General features: G+C 36.8%; 1 protein-coding gene across 4 annotated transcripts in view; it reads right to left on the reverse strand.

Annotated features, from left to right (window-relative positions):
- ELP4 (elongator acetyltransferase complex subunit 4) overlaps positions 1–19,145 on the reverse strand; it is a 262,283-nt gene that overhangs the window by 227,786 nt on the left and 15,352 nt on the right. For 2 of the 4 annotated variants that reach the window (XM_077818468.1, XM_077818466.1), the window contains 2 exons: positions 10,772–10,831; positions 5,492–5,613 (listed from right to left, as the gene is read on the reverse strand). In XM_077818468.1, the coding sequence (XP_077674594.1) occupies positions 5,492–5,613; positions 10,772–10,831 (182 nt within the window). The remainder of the gene's footprint in view (positions 1–5,491; positions 5,614–10,771; positions 10,832–19,145) is intronic. The other 2 variants (XM_077818467.1, XM_077818470.1) reach the window with 1 other exon arrangement.

The raw sequence follows: 19,145 nt of genomic DNA on the forward strand, positions 1-19,145 counted from the left end.
GCAAGAATAGAGAGAGAAGCACCCTGAACCAGAGCAGAGCATCTTCTTAAGGATACACCTGGCAGAGCAGAAGAAATGCGATCATGTGGGCAAATCCAGTGGTGAAAAAATATACACATATACAAATCATGCATCTTTGGGTGTTTTAGGTGGGGAGAAAAAAAGGAAAAATAATAACAGAAAACCAGGGAGTGACAGAGGATTGTAGAAAAGCAAATGTGAAAACAGATTTCAAAAAAAGGAATTCAGAGACCCTGGTGAACCTACAAACCTAGGCCCAATTCACAGTAAAACAACAGAACAAATACGTAGAGAAACAAAGCCTTTCAAACACCAAAAGACTAACCTAAACAACAAACTGAACAAACTGGGAACAAACCATGTCGAACATGAGAGTTTTTTTTTTTTTTTTTAAATAAAATAGCAATATAAGTGGCTGAAAGGACTGCATCAAATGCAGTATCTGGATTTTAGTGATGCATTTGATACAGCGTCACAAAATCATACTTACAAAATAAACATTAGCTCATATACAATGTCAAATAGATTAAAAGTTATTTCAAGAACTGCAAACAGTAACTGGAAATATATTAAGTTAAGGTGCAGGGTGTCTAGCTGAGGGAAGAAAGCAAATCAGACAAATTTGAAGTGTGATAAGGCAGCAAAAGGCAGATGAAATTTTGTGCTCTGTACGTAAAGACATCAAACCACAAAATTCAGAGATCGTATTCCTTCTCCATGAGACCGCAATCCAAATACAGCATTAAATTCTAGCATCTCAATGATAGAACGTCTTCTGATGTTAATTTCAAAGAACAAAAAAAAAAGTTAAGGGAATTTTTAAGTTAAATTCATATAGCTTGGCAATGACTAAGAGGTGATGTATAAATCTACAAATATGTAAAAAAAAGAAGAAAAGAAAAGAAAGGAATTACTTACTATGGAGTTGTACCAGTGGATTTTTACTAGTATAAAGGAACAATATTAAAGAAAAAGGAAAGCAAATATTAGGAAAAAATTTACAATAGTGAGAGCTACTAGATTATAAAATAATTCTGAAAAGGAATGTAGTGAAGACCACATGAACTTGGGACATTTAGAACAAAGTGACACGGCCTAGAAAATGTACGGCGGAAAAAAATCTGACCAATGTGAACACTAGATAAGTGTGTAATATATAAACAACTTTAACTATATCTGACACAGTTTTGTAACAGGTTTCAGAGTGGTAGCCGTGTTAGTCTGTATTCGCAAAAAGAAAAAAGGAGAACTCGTGGCACCTTAGAGACTAACAAAGGTATTTGAGCATAAGCTTTCGTGAGCTACAGCTAACTTCTACTGCATGCATCCGATGAAGTGAATTCTTAATTTCTTTTATTCCAATTTTTATTCTCCTTTTTTAGCAATTGTCCTATTGCTTCAATTGAAAAAATACTAAAGCAAATGGATATTCACCTATGCTATTATTCATAGATTACCAAATTACATGCTTTATGAGTTTTTCAAAAAAGTATAATTTAATCAATAAGGAACTGACATTATTTGGGCTATTTTTATAGAGAGGGTTTTCTTTTCTTTAATTTTTGGTGCTTTTTTTTTTGCACTTTATTATATAAATTAAAAGTATTTAGGAACAGGATGGTGGGGGGGGAAGATAGGAAGGAATAAGCTAAAAGGAAAAAGCAAAGGAAGGGAGAGGGTGGTAAGAGGAGAAGGGAAGGAAAAGAAAGGAAGGATGGAAAGAAGCATTAAGGACAAGTGAATCTAGGTGGAAGAGAAGTGACTGTGAGGAGGTGGTGGGAATGGGCTGGAGCATGTACCCAGCTGGCACATGAGAAGAACAATGAGAACAGAACTGTAGAAAACATAGCTGGATGACATCATGTGTGTCCAAATATGCCTGCTGCTGAAAATACTTCTGCAGCAGTGTCTCTGGTTGCCTTTACCATGTAGTTTCTTTCTTTCTTGTGTCCATATGGCTAGGGGGCAAATATGGGATCCTAATATCTCTATAATGAGGGATAGGGAAGGGTTGTCTCCCCTGCACAGTTCTGGGTCCGAAGGTCATTGTGCGTAAGGGGTAGCCCAGAGCTGGGTGTCATCTTTCTCTTTCCCCACTATGTGATGAAGTATTTTGCTGAAATGGCTTCAGCAGCTGCTCCTGCTGGCTTGAACCTATAACCCCAAATTGGCTGCACCCATTGATGTATATTTTGAACAGTGGTTTACTTTTAAAGTCTGTCGTCCCAACATGTACACACGCTATACAGACTGGAGTACTAAACTGATTGCCACATTATAAAAATCCAGTCACAGTGAAATGAAGAGAATAGGTCTAACACAAAACATTTTATTGTATATTTCTTTTTTGTCAAGGTTACATATAAAAACTTTATTTTAATTTCACACCTAACTTTACTCATTTTTCAGTAACAAATTGTATTGAACATATTAAAATGTAAAATGGAAATTTCACATTCCCACTCTAATCAAGTTCAACAAAGGTTTGGCTCAGTCTTTTATTTTATGATTTCTTACATAATGGAAGTGAAGTATACCATAATAAAGTCTTCTAACACAAAACTCCTAACACTTTGTGTTTTACATAACACGTAAGTTTTACATTCTTACTTATGGTGGAGACTTGTCTTTTAGGTAAGTATACTGACTGAACAGAAATGCTCTGAAATGTTTAAAATATCCTGTTAAAAACCATCATGTATATTGTTCTATAGGATTTTCTACAGGGGTGTAATTTTTCAGTGTTACATCTTAATGCTGACTTCCTGAAGGAGCTTTGACTACAATAGGCATGAATATGTTTTGAAAGGATGATGGATAAATTGCTGGGTGGTAATATAACATATCTTAGGCAGCTGATGGGGCTTTTTTTCTTCTACTTGTCTTTTAGTTATACACAGTTTTAAGATAATTATGGTCTATAAGATTGTCTTTTCCCCTTTCTAGTACCAGCAATATTTGTCTTGGTTACAGGTTCCAGAAACACCCAATCATACATCATAAAATTAATGCAGGGCAATTATAGAATTTAACATTGCACTGTATGTACAAACCGTTAATGTCCTTGTTTTGGTCAACCATTTTCTGGGTTAGTTTTCGGTGACAGGTTTTTAAGATGCAAAAGTTCACTGAAATATTAGTTAAACTATAGCATGCTGAACTCATTGCCAGGATTTTATCTAAAGCAAATTAACAGTTTATATAACTCATGGTTTAAGAAAGAAAAAATCTTTGTCTTTCCACTGACTGTACTCTTTGTGCAACTCCACACTATCCAAAGTTCAGTTAACCAAAATTCTTAGTTACATGAATGTTGGGATACTATTAAACGAAACTAAATATCAAAGCCCTAAAATTGAGACACTGCTCAAAAATGCATTCACGGGAAAATTTCTAATGTTTCTTTGTATGATTCACAAAGAAAACTGGACTTTGAATGAAAAACCCATGTTTAAAGAAGATAAATGTTGACATTAAAGAATCATCATGTTTTCCATAAGTCTCCCGCCCCTTTCTAATAAATCAAGGGTAGCACAGAACAACATATATAGACTTATAACATTGAAATATAAAATGAAGAATTGTTAATGGTAAGATTAAAAGCTTTAACAGCTATATTTTTAATGATTTGTAATTATGTACAGCGAATGAGCAAAAATGATGTAACACTTAGGCCAAACCTCCTCCTTTTACATAGAATTGCTACTCTGCTTAAAATATTATTGTGACCGAACAAAGTGTAACGTATTGAAAGTAGTAAGCAGAACATATAATGATAAACATATGATATATAAAATCCTCCTTCCTCCAGGAAAACCCAAGATAGGGTGTCACAAATACAACATGACCCAGAAATTGCAAATCCAGCAGAAAAAAAAAAATAAAGAAGTTGGTAAACTGAAGCTTGCGCATGCCTAGTATACGGCTTACCTAAAATCCAAAGGGCTGATGTGCTAAAAGCCAGTAGGATAAAGATTAAGTAATCTGTAACATAGAAATCTATAAAAGACCTAAGTGAACATGGGCCCAAACTGCAGAAACACCACACCAGAAACCTCAAGAATGGGACAAAAGGACCAGAGAAGGCAACAACTATCCTGGAAGATGGGGAAAACTTCCCAGCGCCCCAGAATGTGGTAACTTGAGCCCATTTACCAATTCTATCTTGTCTGTTATAAAATATATGTTCAGACATTATAAGTGACAATAATTCTGTCTGAAATTATATAAATAAAGACAAAAAATGATTAAACCTAAATTAGGTGGATTTGTGACTCAGTTTCCCAACTTGCACTCCCAGCAATGAAGGCCAGATATACTGTCCTCCAAAAGTTTGACTTTTTGGTGAGTTCCAGTCCTGAGCAGATGAGAGGTTCCATAGGAGAGGACCTCTACTCAAAACTATTCGAAAGCCCTTTATTCCAAAAGCTAAGTAAGCTAGTTTCTGGGAAAATTCTTACATTTCCTGAGAGCTAGCGACCCAAGTACATTCTGGACCACAGAGCAGAAGGAATTTGAATGCAATGACTGAATAGGTTCCTACTGAGTATATGTATCCCTGAGCTGTGCCCCACACTCTCTTTCCCAGGAAGTGAGTTGTTGCTAGTGCCACTCCCAGGCTGACTTAATGGAGGTCAGAATACATTACTTACATGAAGGGCTCTATCCTACTATGTACAGAACACTAGGCTCCCAACGACATCAATGGGATGTGCTTTGTGGAACCAAAGACAGAGTGCGTAGGACATTTCAGGATCAATCCCTAAATAGAGTCACTGAAGCACACATATATAGAGAATACACTTCCAGAAAGATACACATAGCAGAAGCACAAGTGTAGCACTTATGAAGGTTTTTTGCACTTTTATTGAGGTCTACAAGGATCTTTTTAGCAAGGGAGAAACTCAGTATTCAAAGTAGTGGCAAAATTGTGCATGCAAACTACTGTCACAACAACCCAAATTTCTTTTTCCCCAGCATGATTACTATTTTGCCAAGTTTTCTCAGTTAGAGCAATCTTAGCTGTTATTGTAAGAGGAAGATATTTTTGAAAAATAAAATTTAAATATTGCCAATGTCCCTTTACCTTTTTTGTTTATATAGCACATTAAAAATGACTAATCATTACCAAATATTTATATTAGAAAGAGCTCTAAGCTGCCTTTTTGAATATATTGGTCAAAATCTATATATTTCAAGGTGTCTCGATATTTCATTTAAATTTTCCTAGAATAAACACAGGAAACAAATATAATTGTGAGACACACACCAAACTGGTTTTCAAACTACTTTGAAATTAGCTTATCTACTATTTATAACGGATGAAATTGTAAATATATTTTCTTAATTAAGAAAATCAGTGTGTATAATTTTAGAACTTTATTAATAAAGAGATTAACTTTATTTTGTAAACAGGTTTGTAAAAATATCTGGATTAATAAACTATAATCTCATGTAGCAATATTTTTACCTTTAAAATGTCAGCAGGATCCTCTTTAGCAGAAGCAACAAACAAATTATGTCCACAGACTACTCCCTCTGCGAGGAAATACTTGAGCAACAAGTTGGAGTAAATACCGTATTTATCTTCCTCTGTGGAAAGAGGGTTTTTTGGTTAGTCACAAAATAAAAGTGTGTGTGTGTGTGTGTGTGTGTGTGTCCGTCCCACCTTTCCCACCCATGTTTCTTCCAACACTGTACAAATGCTCTTTGAATACCTCTTTAGGTCTGCTTCTCATAGACTAGCCCTCCTATAAGTAGGCTGATCCAGTGAGGAATCCAGAAGCTCGAGCTAAGCAAGATGAAGCCAATTGCTTTAAATATACAAGTCCATGAGAGACTGTATTTTTGATTTCTCAGGCCAAAAGAGGCATAGCCAGGGCATTTTAGGACCACCCTGACATATAATGGGTCCATATCCCAGCAGCAACCTCCACCTGAAGACAAGATCCGTGCTTTCTTCACAACTCAGTTTTCCACAAAATCAACTAATTGAGGTTGCAATAGCTCAAAGAACTCTTCAACTGCTCCCTCACCTAATGCTTCTTTTCGGATCAACAGCAAAGCAAAAGATCAAAATATGACTCTTTCTTATGCATGATAGAACTATATGCTTCTCATCAAGTTGTCGTGGCTTTTTAGAAAATTTATATGACATTTCACAATCATAAATGACACATACCAGCTACTGTAATAAGAAAATGGCATCTCCCCCCCCCCCATATATTTCATTTACACATCAGTATTTGTCTGTGGTGCCAAAACAGCTCATTTCTGTTTACCAATTCACACCCTACATGTGTGCGCGTGCACATTCAAGAACAACAAATAGACAAGGAAAAATTTATATAAAACATAAGTCTCTAGAAATTCAATTTTTAAAAGTATTTTTAATTGGCAAAAGAGCTTCAGGTCAACAATTTGTTTTCAAAGTTATTCTAAGTAAACATATCAAAATGAAAGACAAGGTCAGAAGCATGAGAGTTTATAGGTTTTTTTTTTCCTCCAGAGGAGCTAGCAAACAAGTGCAGCATACCGAGGAGTTTTGAGAGGGAGTTCTCCAGGTGAAGGAGGAGTGACTACATAACCCTGGGGGTGAGGGTCATCCGTTTGTTTGTTGTATGCTTGCCATGTGCCTGACTGAAATTTATAGTGTGATCCGTTGAGGGAAGGTGCGCGTGTGTGTGCGCGTGCGTGCGTGTGCACACACACACACGTGCACTGAGCCTAGTGCTAAGAGCTTCTTTAAGGGATTAGGGATCAAAGCCTTGTTAGGAGCCCTTAACCAGTGGGCAGGGCTACTCCAGGAGAACAGGGTTTTAAAAAGCCAGCTCCTAAGCTATGAGAGGAGCTAGTGAACAGGTGAGTGAGTTTAGAGAGGGAATGAGAGAGCCTGATATACCTAACATTCTCTAAATTTATGCCAACAAACACCCCCTGCCAAACAAGCAAGCAAGCAGCAGGAGTAAAATTAATGCAGAAGTCCAGCAGTGGAGTGGGGGACACCCAGTTTATTGCACTAAATACAGCATGTATGATTACCTGCCTTGTAAGGTCAGAGTGGCTGAACTATATGAATTAAGTGAGACAGAGGTACACCGACAAAATTTTCCAGGACACAGTAGCGCAGTCCCAGTTCCAGTCTGACAGCCTTTGTCAGAGGAAGAAGTAGTTCTCCTTCCCCGAGACTATCAAACTGGATTGGAGGGAAACAGTTCCATAGTTGGGACCCTCCTTCCAGATGATGTAATAGTATCCTCTTGCACTAAAGCTTCCCCTCTGGGAGAGGAGACCCTGATTATTAGGAAGAGACAGGCAATAGCAATGGGGAATTTGATTTTAGAAACAGACAGTTGGGTTTGTGATGATCGGGAGAGCAGCATGGTAAGTTGCCTGACAGGTGTGAAGGTTGTGCATCTCTTGAGAGATCTAGACAGATGTATGTGCAATGCTGGGGACGAGCTGGTGGTTGTGGTACACGTAGGTACCAGTGACATAGGGAAAGGTAGGAGAGAGGTCCTGGAGCCCAAATTTAGGCTGATAGGAAAGAGATTAAAGTCCAGGACCACCAGGGTAGCATTCTCCAAAATGCTTCCAGTTCCACGTGCATGCCCAGGTAAACAGGCAGAACTGCAGAGTCTCAATGCGTGGATGAGATGGTGTTGAGAAGAGGGTTTTAAGTTTCTAATAAACTGGGGAACCTTTTAGGAAAGGAGGAGCCTACGGAGGATGCACTCGACCTAACCCAAAATGGAATCAGATTGCTGGTATGTAAAATTAAAAAGGTGGCAGAGAATTTTTTTAAACTAAGGGCTAAGAGAAAACTGACAGGTGCGGAGGAGCACATTGTTCTGACAGAGGTATCCCTTAAGAGAGGATCTATTAACAGGCACTCTCTATATCCTAGTGAAGAGGAGAGGATAGTAGTTGCAAAAGTACAGATAAGAGCTGAAGAGAAACAGCCAGAGGAAACAGTCCCATTCAATTACATCACTTGAAGGCAGACAACTAACTATTGACACATTTTATAAGTGCTTATATACAAATGCAAGAAGTCTAAATGCTGAGTAACTTGAATGCCAAGTATTAAATGAGGATATTGATTTAATAGGCATAGCAGAAAGTTGGTATAACAATGATAATCAATGGGACACAGTAATACCAGAGGACAAAATATACAACAATGACAGAGTACACAGGATCTGATTCAAGAGGTGAATATAGATGAACTGCTTGGTAATAGCAACCATAATGTAATTAAGCTCAACATCCTTGTGTGGTGAAAATACCAAAAAAAAAAACAAAAAAAAAACAAAAAACAAAAAACAACCAACCCCCACCACAGTAGCATTTAACTTCAAAAAGGGAAATGACACAAAAATGAGGAAGCTAGTTAAATGGAAATAAAAAGGAATATTCACAAGAGTGAAATGCCTGCAAGTTGCATGAAAAGTTTTAAAAAACCACCATAATAGAGACTCAAATTAAATGTACTCCCCAAATAAAAAAACTCCACAGTAAGAGGACCAAAAAAAAAAAAAAAAAAAAGCCACCACGACTAAATAGAGTAAACGAGGCAGTTAGAGGCAAAAAGGCATCCTTTAAAAACTGGAAGTCAAATCCTACTGAGGAAATAGAAAGGAGCATAAAGTCTGGCAAAAGTGAAGTATAATTAGGCAGGTCAAAAAAGAATTTGAAGAGCAACCAGCAAAAGACACAAAAACAAAGTAAAAAAAATTTTTTAAATATGTCAGAAGCAGAAAACCTGCTGAACAATTAGTGAGGTCACTAGATCATTGAGGTGCTAAACGACCAATCAAGCAATACAAGGCTATTGCGAAGAAGTTAAATGAATTATTTGAATCAAGCCACATCTATACTTACAATCCTATAGCAGCACAGCTGTACTGTACACAGCTGTGCTGCTGTAAGTTTGCTCGTGTAGCCATATTATGCTGAGGGGAGAGTGCTCTCCCATCGAGATCATAAAAGCAGCTCAACGAACAGCCATAGCTATGTCGGCGGGAGATGCTTTCTTGCCACCACAGCGCTTTGCACACGAGTGCTTATGCCAGCAAAATTTATGTCGCTTGGGGGGCAGGGGTTTACACACCCCTGAGCAACAAAAGTTTTGCCAACGTATGTTCTAGTGTAGACATGGCCTCAGTCTTTACTAGAGAATATGAGAGATTCCCACACCAGAGACATTCTTTTTAGGTGACAAATCTGAGAGACTGTCTCAGAATTAGGTGCCAATGGAGGAGACTTTGGAATAAACTGATTGATTACTGTTTAACTTATCAGTCGGAACAGATGGCATTCACCCAAGAATTCTGAAGGAACTCAAATCTGAAGCTGCAGAACTACTAACTGTGATATGTAACCTATCACTTAAATCACCATCTGTACCAGATAACTGGAGAATAGCTAATTTAAGGCCATTTTTTAAAAAAACACTTGAGAGGCGATCCCGGCAATTACAGACTGGTGAGCCTAACTTCAGTATCAGGCAAACTGGTTGAAACTATAGTAAAGAATTATCAGACACATAGATGAACACGATTTGTTGGGGAAGAGTCAACACAGCTTTTGTAATGGGAAATCATGCTTCGCGAATCTATTAAGATTCTTTGAGTGAGTCAAATATATAGACAAGAGTGATCCACTGGATATAGCGTACTTGGACTTTCAGAAAGCCTTTCACAAGTTCCCTCATCAAAAGCTCTTAAGCAAAGTAAGCAGTCATGGGATAAATGGGAAGGTCCTCTCATGGATCAATTACTGGTTTAAAGACAGGAAGCAAAGGGTAGAATAAATGGTTAGTTTTCACAGTGGAAAGAGGTGAATAGCAGGGTCTTCCAGGGATTTGTACTGGGACAAGTACTATTCAACATATTCATAAATGATCTGGAAAAAGGGGTAAACAGTGAGGTGGCAAAGTTTGCAGATGATACAGAATTAACCAAATAGTTAAGTCCAAAGCAGACTGTGAAGAGTTACAAAGGGATCTCACAAAACTGGGTGTCTGGGTAATGAATATGGATAACTTCACATTGGAAAACATAATCATAACTATACATACAAAATGATGGGGTCTAAAATAGCTGTTACCACTCAAAACAGATCTTGGAGTCATTATGGGTAGTTCTCTGAAAACATCTGCTCAATGTGCAGTGGCAATCAAAAAGGCTAAGGGAATGTTAGAAACCATTAGGAAAGCTCTTAGCTATATAAAACACTAAGTATCATAATGCCACTACATGAAGCCATGCTATGCCCATGCCTTGAATACTGCATGCAGTTCTGATCACCTTATCTCAAAAAAGTTATATTAGAAATGAAAAAGGTGGAGAGTCTGGTAGCAAAAGTGATTGGGTGTATGGTACAGCTTCCATATGAGAGGAGATTAAAAAGATTGGGACTGTTCATCTTTAAAAGATGACGACTAAGGGGGGATATGCATGAATGTAGTGAAGAAAGTGAATAAGGAAATGTTATTTACCCCTTCACATAACACAAGAAGCAAGGGTCATCCAAACAAATTAAAAGACAGCAAGTTTAAAAAAAAAAAAAAAAACCCCACAAGAAAGTACTTCTTCACACAACACACAGCCAGCCTATGGAACTCATTGGCGAAGATGTTGTAAAGACCAAAATTATAACTAGGTTCAAAAAAGAATTAGGTAAGTTCACAAGGATACGTCCATCGATGGCTATTGGCCAAGATGGTCAAGGATGCAACTGGTTGTACCTAAGCCCCTGACTGACAGATGCTGCTGTTTATTCCCTCTGAAATATCTGGCATTGGCCACTGTTGGAAGACAGGATACCGGGTTAGATGGATCACTGGTCTGTCCCAGTATGGCCATGCTTATGGTTAAGTGTAATAAATGTTAAAGTATACACAGGTGAAATCATGGTCCATTGAAGTCAATAGCAACATTTTCATTGACTTTAAAAAAAAGTCAGAATTTCACGCACTATGTAAAACAATGCCTTTATTTTAGCTTTTTCCTGTGTTGTTAGCTAAGCACCTGAATTCACTAAAAATTCAATCTCACTTGGTTTCATATGACTAAAACATTTACCATTTACTGCAAATTAACAGTGATTTAACTCAGATAAGACTAACTCTACATTAGTAGACTCAAGGAGCTAGCAGAAGCATTGGTAATGATTACATCGGTATCCCTTATGGAGGGAATTTAGCTACCTTTTATATCTCAAGTTTGTTTTTTGAGGTCTGGTTAGATCTTTGGCTGCTCCTGGAGACAAAAGGGAAAACAGCCAAGACTATCTCCTCACCCCTCCAACCAAGCCTAGGAGTGTGTGAATTTTCTCAAAAAAATTCAGACTTTGCTACAATAATTTATGCCTGTGTCACATTTTTATTAGGGAGTGCTTCTCACCAGAACATGAGATGAACTGGCTACAAATTGGCTTCCACATGGAGTTTAATATGTTGGTTTAAATCTAAAGTCCTAACCCTAAAAACCCTAGCTACCCAGAAATCAAGGTAATTACATGGTATAACAGTTAAAAAATTAAAATAGATAGGGACCCAGTTATCGGAGAGAAACCATCTGTCTCCAACCATCTCAACTAGATCCTCTTCCATCTGAATGAGAAGGGTAAGGACCATGAGCATGACATTATTCATGAGGGGTCTTCAACTTTGAAATATACTCTTGTCCTTGGTCCACCAGAGCCTGGATTTATTAAATCTTACAGATATGTCACAAAGCCCATCTTTCCTCATGAGGTTTTGGGGTAGGAGTGGGATGAGTCCCATTGACTTGAATGGAGCCAGGATTTCTCATGTTTATGGAATATGAGTCAATATTACATTTTGTGAAGATAGAATTCAAATACTATACACAATATCAAACTCTCTGTGCCATTGTTGTTACCTATTTCTTGATCATCAGCAGTGTGCTCCAACTTGTGCAGAACAAAATAACACAGTCCATGACCTGAGAAGCTTGCAATCTAAAAAGTTAGTCGTTGGGGATAGTAAGGATCATTTAAGTAAACATATTTACACGTATACTTGTTATAACAGGCTACCTGGTTACAGTAGGTTGTATCATTTCTTATTCCTACCATACTAGAACAAAACTACAAAGAATATGAAGTGGACACCATGGTAAAAAGTATCACAAGCCCCCAACAACGACCACATCTAGGATCATGAGTGGTTTTGTTGCTTCATACATTTTTATGTGATACACTTATCACTTAATAAGAACTGGGGATCATTGAAGTCTGAGGAACTCTCAATTTCTCATATAACTCCAAAACAATATTCTGCAAAGCAATAAGGAATTTGCAATTTAGTCAAAAATGATATATTAACTCAGTGTTACAAAATGTCATCCTAACATTAGCTTTTCTTTCAGGCTACTTACATTGGCTTCCATCACACCGAACTTGGAGTAAGAATAGGAAAACAAACTGCCAGAGAGCAATCTAAATACAAAACAACTCAGTCTCCCTACAGTACTCAAAGGATTAAACGTGTCTCAGAAAGCCTTTACAAACAATGTATCCTGAATTGTTAAAGTCAATGCATCTGTAAGGATCCCTCAGTTCTTCAATTTGTCATATAGAGAATAGCTTTTTATTGATTCATTTCTAGGTCACTAAACTTTTCTTGTATTCAAAAGATCTAAAATGCACTCAGATAGGGCTTTTCTGATAGTGTCCATTGTACCCAGGCTTTAATTGTTATGTTACTATGCGAACCCATAGGAACACAGCTCCGATTTTTTAAAATTGTTTGGTACAGGTATTTCAGCAGCATAGCAATTAGTTTCTTTCATGGGTAGAATATTTTGCAACTTTTCAACAATTTATCTGAAAACAAAAATTTATTGTAGCAATCAAAAAGTGAAATGTCCCAAATTATTTCTTTAAATTTGTCTCCAGTTGTCTCCTTTTCTGCAAGAACCATCTCTATCCTAACAGACTGTGTTGATGGGGACTGAAACTTAAGCGTGCACTACTCTCACGAAGCCGTAGGCACTTAAGGCAGGACCCCAAATCTTTGGGTTTAGCTTTCATTCTAAACAGTACTCCCATCAGCAGCATTCACTATGCACCTTACCTCTAGCTGGTAAGGTACACAAGCATAGAAGAATCCTGCAGCTGCAGACTCTGTTTCTGGGTCCAATCATTGCAATTCAGACAAACATTCCACAGCTTCCCCTACTTTCTCTGAACAAAGAACATTTCCAAAGCTAAGTGGCAAGTGAGTAACTAGTGAAGCATAAAACTGCACAAGAAAGATTCTTTACCTAGAAGTTACCCATGTTGTCTACATGACAAATCCTCTCCTGACCCTGCAGTTTAGGAGAGCAGATAACTAGTTTATCATCATCATTATTCTCTGGTCTTTTCTCACAGCAGCTGACAGGAAAATATAGCTATCAATATACAGAAATGGTAACTCAGTGTAAGGCCTTGCTGAAACTGGAGAATAAGGAACCAATTCCCAATTCTTACTCTGTGCTTGGAGTAGGCTCAGAGAGCACATTATAGAAATTTTATTCCTCTTTTGCATCAATTGGCTAGGTTTACCACTCAGGGTACACCTTGCTGGCTGATTCACACCAGTAATATTAAAGAGGAAGCTACCAGTTCTTGGGAGGCACAGGCAAGATGTTTTAGAGAGGCTGCCAGAGCATGCAAGAAGACCCATTAATAGAGAAATAAAATGTGCCAGCTGGGCATTAGCTATAGTATATTTTAATGTGGCTACAACCTTATTTACAAGTTAAGGGCAAGCTCCCTAATGGAGCTATACTGATTTACACCAGCTGAGGATGTGGACAAAAGAATACAAGTAAAAGAGTAAGTAAAACTGTATCCAACTGATATAAGTTATTCTTCTGTGAGGGGCTGGGTTAAGAAAAATTTGAGAAAAAACACATCAAAAAATCCAGAACAAACCGCTATGTGTGGATTAGGGCTGTCGATTAATCGCAGTTAACTAATGTGATTAACTAAAGAAAAAAAGAATCGTGATTAAAAAAATTAATCACAGTTTTAAATTGCACTGTTAAGGAATAGAACAATTGAAATTTATTAAATATTTTTGGATATTCTTCTACATTTTTAAATATACTGATTTCAATTACAACACAGAATACAAAGTGTATAGTACTTACTTTATAATTGTTACAGTGCAAATATTTGTAATACAAATATAAACAAATGTATTAGGTGAATTGAAAAATACTATTTCTTTTGTTTATATTTGTATTACAAATATTTGCACTGTAAAAAAATATAAAGTAAGCACTATACACTTTGTATTCTGTGTTGTAACTGAAATGAATATATTTGAAAATGTAGAAAACATCCACAAATATTTAAATAAATGGTATTCTATTATTTTTTTAACAGCGTGATTAATTGCTTGATAGCTCTAGTGTGGATCATATTTATAGAGACCCTTTTAAAATGGCATGAGGGCCCACAAGATAGCTTTCTGCTTTTTAAATAACTACACTACTAGTTATCTGGGGAGAAAAACTGCAGCAATATACAAATACCACTTTTTGTAGAAAGTCTAGACAGGTTGCCCTAAAGCTGTCAAAAACTGTCACAATCCATCAGTATTGATTTTTTTTTCCTACAGACAATACAACAATATAGTGGTGTGACCTAAGGTGAGTCTTTCTTTGGCTACAAAACTTCTCACCAAAACTGCTGCAGGTTATGAGATGTGATTGTTTTAATCATCTTCAGTATCTGAAATTCCATTTAAAGATATTTTACTCATGTCCACAGTTACTAAGCTTGAGGGCATTTAGTCTGTGTCACTTGCATTTAATTAGCACACGCCAAAACCAGGGTTGGCAAACATATATGTTACAAAAAGAAAAGGAGTACTTGTGGAACCTTAGAGACTAACCAATTTATTTGAGCATAAGCTTTCGTGAGCTACAGCTCCGATGAAGTGAGCTGTAGCTCACGAAAGCTTATGCTCAAATAAATTGGTTAGTCTCTAAGGTGCCACAAGTACTCCTTTCCTTTTTGCGAATACAGACTCACACGGCTGTTACTCTGAAACCTGTCATATATGTTACAATATTTGGCATTCAGCCATCAGGCAGGAAGGTGAATTTTGACATGTTGTATTTTGTATAATTATATTTGGCAAATCACTGATTTGTACCTCTCCAGAAATTACCTTTTTAAACTTTTTAAAAGGTGATAAAGTCAATTATATTGACAAGTGAAGAGTACCCTTATCAGTCAGGTTAAATTGCATGTCTAACAAAAATAAAAGTAGCTAATTAAAGTAGCTGAAACTGCTTCAAGGCTTAGAATGTACAAGAATAGTCCTGCCTTTAACAAAGTACATGTTATGATTTAACATTTTTTTTTAACCTGACCTCAGCTACCGAACAAAACCCTCTGATACGATAACCTTTAAAACTTTCAACTATCAGTGACCTCAACAAATGGCAAAAGCAACAACAAAAAAACTTAACTTTTTTAAAGTGTATAAGAATTGTGACATTCAATCCAGGTTCCTATACTGTGTGCACCACTGTGTTAACTGAGCCCCTCAGAACTTCAGTACCTAGTACTGTCTTTAGAAATTAGGCATGTAGCATGATTAAGGTACACATTTTAAAAATTAAAAAAACAGGACACTTAAAAAAAAAAAATATGCTGTTGTCACTACTTTCAGCTCCTGACTCAGAAACAAGTAGTACATATTTCTCAAAGTTCATGATTTTTTTCCAGCAACATAGCATTCTGAAGGAGTTTAACATGAAACACTGAACAAATGTTGTTAACATTCACTTTCAGCAAAAGAACAGTTTTAATAGTGTCATTCAACTTTTCACTTCACTCCAAAAACTGTTCACAACACTGAACACTGGTTCCACTGGACTATTTGTTTCTGGTAAACACAGAGCAAGTTTTACTTGGTATAGCAAAACATCTTGAACAAACAAAAGAAGTTTTACAAAACCAAATGTTCTGATTAAATTAAACGAATTGGGAATTTAGAGGTGTCCCAAAAGAAGTTCCTAGGATACTGGAAAATTAGATGAAAAATTAGTACATATGGTCACTTCAAGCATGGTAAAAGAAGAGATAACACAAAAGAATTAATAGAATTCAGTTTAACTGGGAATCAAGATGTTCTCTGCTATAAAGTAGCACTGCTAGAAAACTTAACTTTAAAATATATACATACTGTATGCCAAATAATATTTTACAAGATTGTCCAGCAACCTATATTATTGCATCTCTAGAGAACCATAATAATTGAGACAAACATTTTAATACCCTGAATCTACTATTACTTGGTTAAATTAACCAGGATAATAGGTGTCAAATAATGAAGATGAGCATTTAATTTGCAAAGGGAGCTAATCTTAGAATAATGCAATTTATCCTTGCCTTAGAGAATGTTAAAGAATTTAACCTTTTTACTATACTTGGAGTACAATGCTGAAGGATCCTCCTAGGAGGTTTAACACTGACAGCTTCAATCCTGTGAAATATAAAGCTTGCCTAGACTAATCTCATGACAGGATTTTACTGTTCTTCTGTATTATTGATGAGCCATTCTAACAATCCAGTTACAATACTCACTATGCTAGCTTTAAAACCAGTTTCAAGATCTTCAAAGTAGTTACACATGAGAAAATACAGTTTTCTTGAATGTCTTTTGTATAACATTATTTGCTTCAGAATTGTTTGAGAATTTTTTTTATTTAAGTCTAAAATGTTAAATTTTGGATCTCCCACATTTCCAGATATTACCTTTATGTTAATAATGCCTCTGTTGCTTCTCTCTTTATACCTGGTATCTAATGAATGACTTCATAACCCATGAATGAGAATTGCTAGTCATGCACTCAGAGAAAGTCATGAGGTGAAATCTTAGCTCTACTGAAGTCAATGTGACTTTTGCTGTGGACTTCAGTGGGATTTCACTCATCTTTTCCTTAGGCTGATCTGATTAGATGCCTTCTCAAATCCCTTAGTAGCTTCCCATTTTACCACATCAAGTGCAAGAGCCTCAACTTCATTTTCAAGCCCTGCATAATCTTGTTCTTGTCTACATTTTCGCTCTCCTTTCTTCCCACTTGTTTAGTTCCTTTACTACTTCCAATCCTTATTGCCCCCCTTTCATTTACTTTTCCCACTCTATGCCTTCTGCCTGTTTTGTGGCTGACCATTTTGCTTGGAGTGGCTTGTCACCTGATCCCAAATCCCTTCGGTCTCCTCCAGCAGAACCTTCTGCAGAATCCATTCCCCCCCAAAAATCCTACCTTCGTTTTCAAACCTCAACATGGCAGAAGTATTGCCCAGCAATTTTGACCTTGCCTAGACTGTCTTCAGGGTGAGGACCTTATCTTATTATTTGTTCTGTACAGTGCATGTACTTATGGCACTAGAATTATAAGTTTCAGTATCTTGAGATATACCGTATTGTAACAGGCAATGGGAGAACCTAGCATTAGAAAGATTATGACCTTCATGCTCTATCTGACACTATAGACTGCCCTTCTCAGTTACTCAACACAGTTCTTAGAAATCTCAGACACTTTCCTCTGTTGATTTTATTCCAGTTTCTCCACCTGTTCTTTTTTGGGTTCCTCTAACACTAGTAACCTCAACATGATATTCCACAGGATTTCTGCCTTAAACTATCATCCCTATTTCACTTGGACAGCTCTTTTCCAAATTTAGACTTGAGTTGGAATATCAATTGATAGTCTATATCTGCTTAAGATCCATCATTGTCCTAGCCGTCTGTCTGCCTTAGTCTGATCAACTACTAGAGGTGGAATGTTTCCCCCTCTCCCCCACCACTCAACACATGAAAAACTGCTCTCCTACCAGCAAGTAAGGTTAGTGCACGTCAAGCCTTCCCTTCCCTCCTGGACTTTAATCTTTAGTTAGAAAATCATAGACATGAAACCCAGACTCTTAAAACTTTAGTATAGCTATACAATAATGATAATGAAATACTTAAAATTCCAAAAGTAACTCAGGAGGATGTTAAAACAGGAGCTAATGAAGACTGACATTTTAAAATCAGCAGCTCTGGATAACTTGCATCCAAGAGTTTTAGAAGAGCTGGCTGAGGAGCTCTCTGGATCGTTAATGTTGATTTTCAGTAAGATCCAGAAGACCTTGTGAAAGCTAATGTTTTGTGCCAATTTTTAAAGAGTGTAAACAGAACAACCTAGGTAAATATAGGCCTGTCAGCCTGAGATCATTCCCAAGCAAAATAACAGAATGACTGATACAGGACTTGATTAATGAAGAATTAAAGGAGGGTAACAATCAACACTACTCACCATGGGTTTTTATGAAAAATGGATCCTCTCTAACTTGTTGATAAACTAACTTTTTTTGATGACATTACAAATTTGGTTGACAAAAAACAGTATTGATGTAATTGGCTTGTGTAAGGCATTTCACTTAGTACTATATGACATTTTGATTAAGAAATTAGAATGATACAAAAATCAACATGGCACATGTAAAATGGATTAAAAAACTGGATCAAAATGTAATTGTAAATGGGGAATAATGACTGAATGGGTGTGTTTCCAGTAGAGTTCTGCAGGGGCCGGTTTTTAGCCTTCACTATTTAACATTTTTATCAATGACCTGGAATAAAACAGTCATTACCAATAAAGTTTGTAGACGATACAAAGATTGTGCGAATAGTAAATAATTAAGAGGGCAGGTCACTGATACAGAGTAACCTGGATCATTTGGTAAACTGGAAGCAAGCAAACAATATATTTTAATGTAGCAAAATGTGAAGTCATAAATTTAGGACAAAGAATATAGGTCATACCCACAGGACAGGGGACTCTATCCTGGGAAGCAGCAACTCTGAAAAGGAATTGGGGGCCATGGTTTATAATCAACTGAATGTGAGCTCCCACTGTGAATCAGTGACCAAAAGGGCTACTACGATCCCTGGTTGTGTAAACAGAGGAATATCCAGTAAGAATACGGAGGTTATATTACCTCTGTATTTGGGATTGGGGCAACTGTTATTGGAATAGAGAGTCCAATTCTGGTATCCACACTTCAAGAAGGATGTTGATGAACTGGAGATGGTTCAAAGA

The sequence above is a fragment of the Eretmochelys imbricata genome, chromosome 6 (assembly GCF_965152235.1).
Source record: "Eretmochelys imbricata isolate rEreImb1 chromosome 6, rEreImb1.hap1, whole genome shotgun sequence".
In the NCBI taxonomy this organism is placed as follows: domain Eukaryota; kingdom Metazoa; phylum Chordata; order Testudines; family Cheloniidae; genus Eretmochelys; species Eretmochelys imbricata.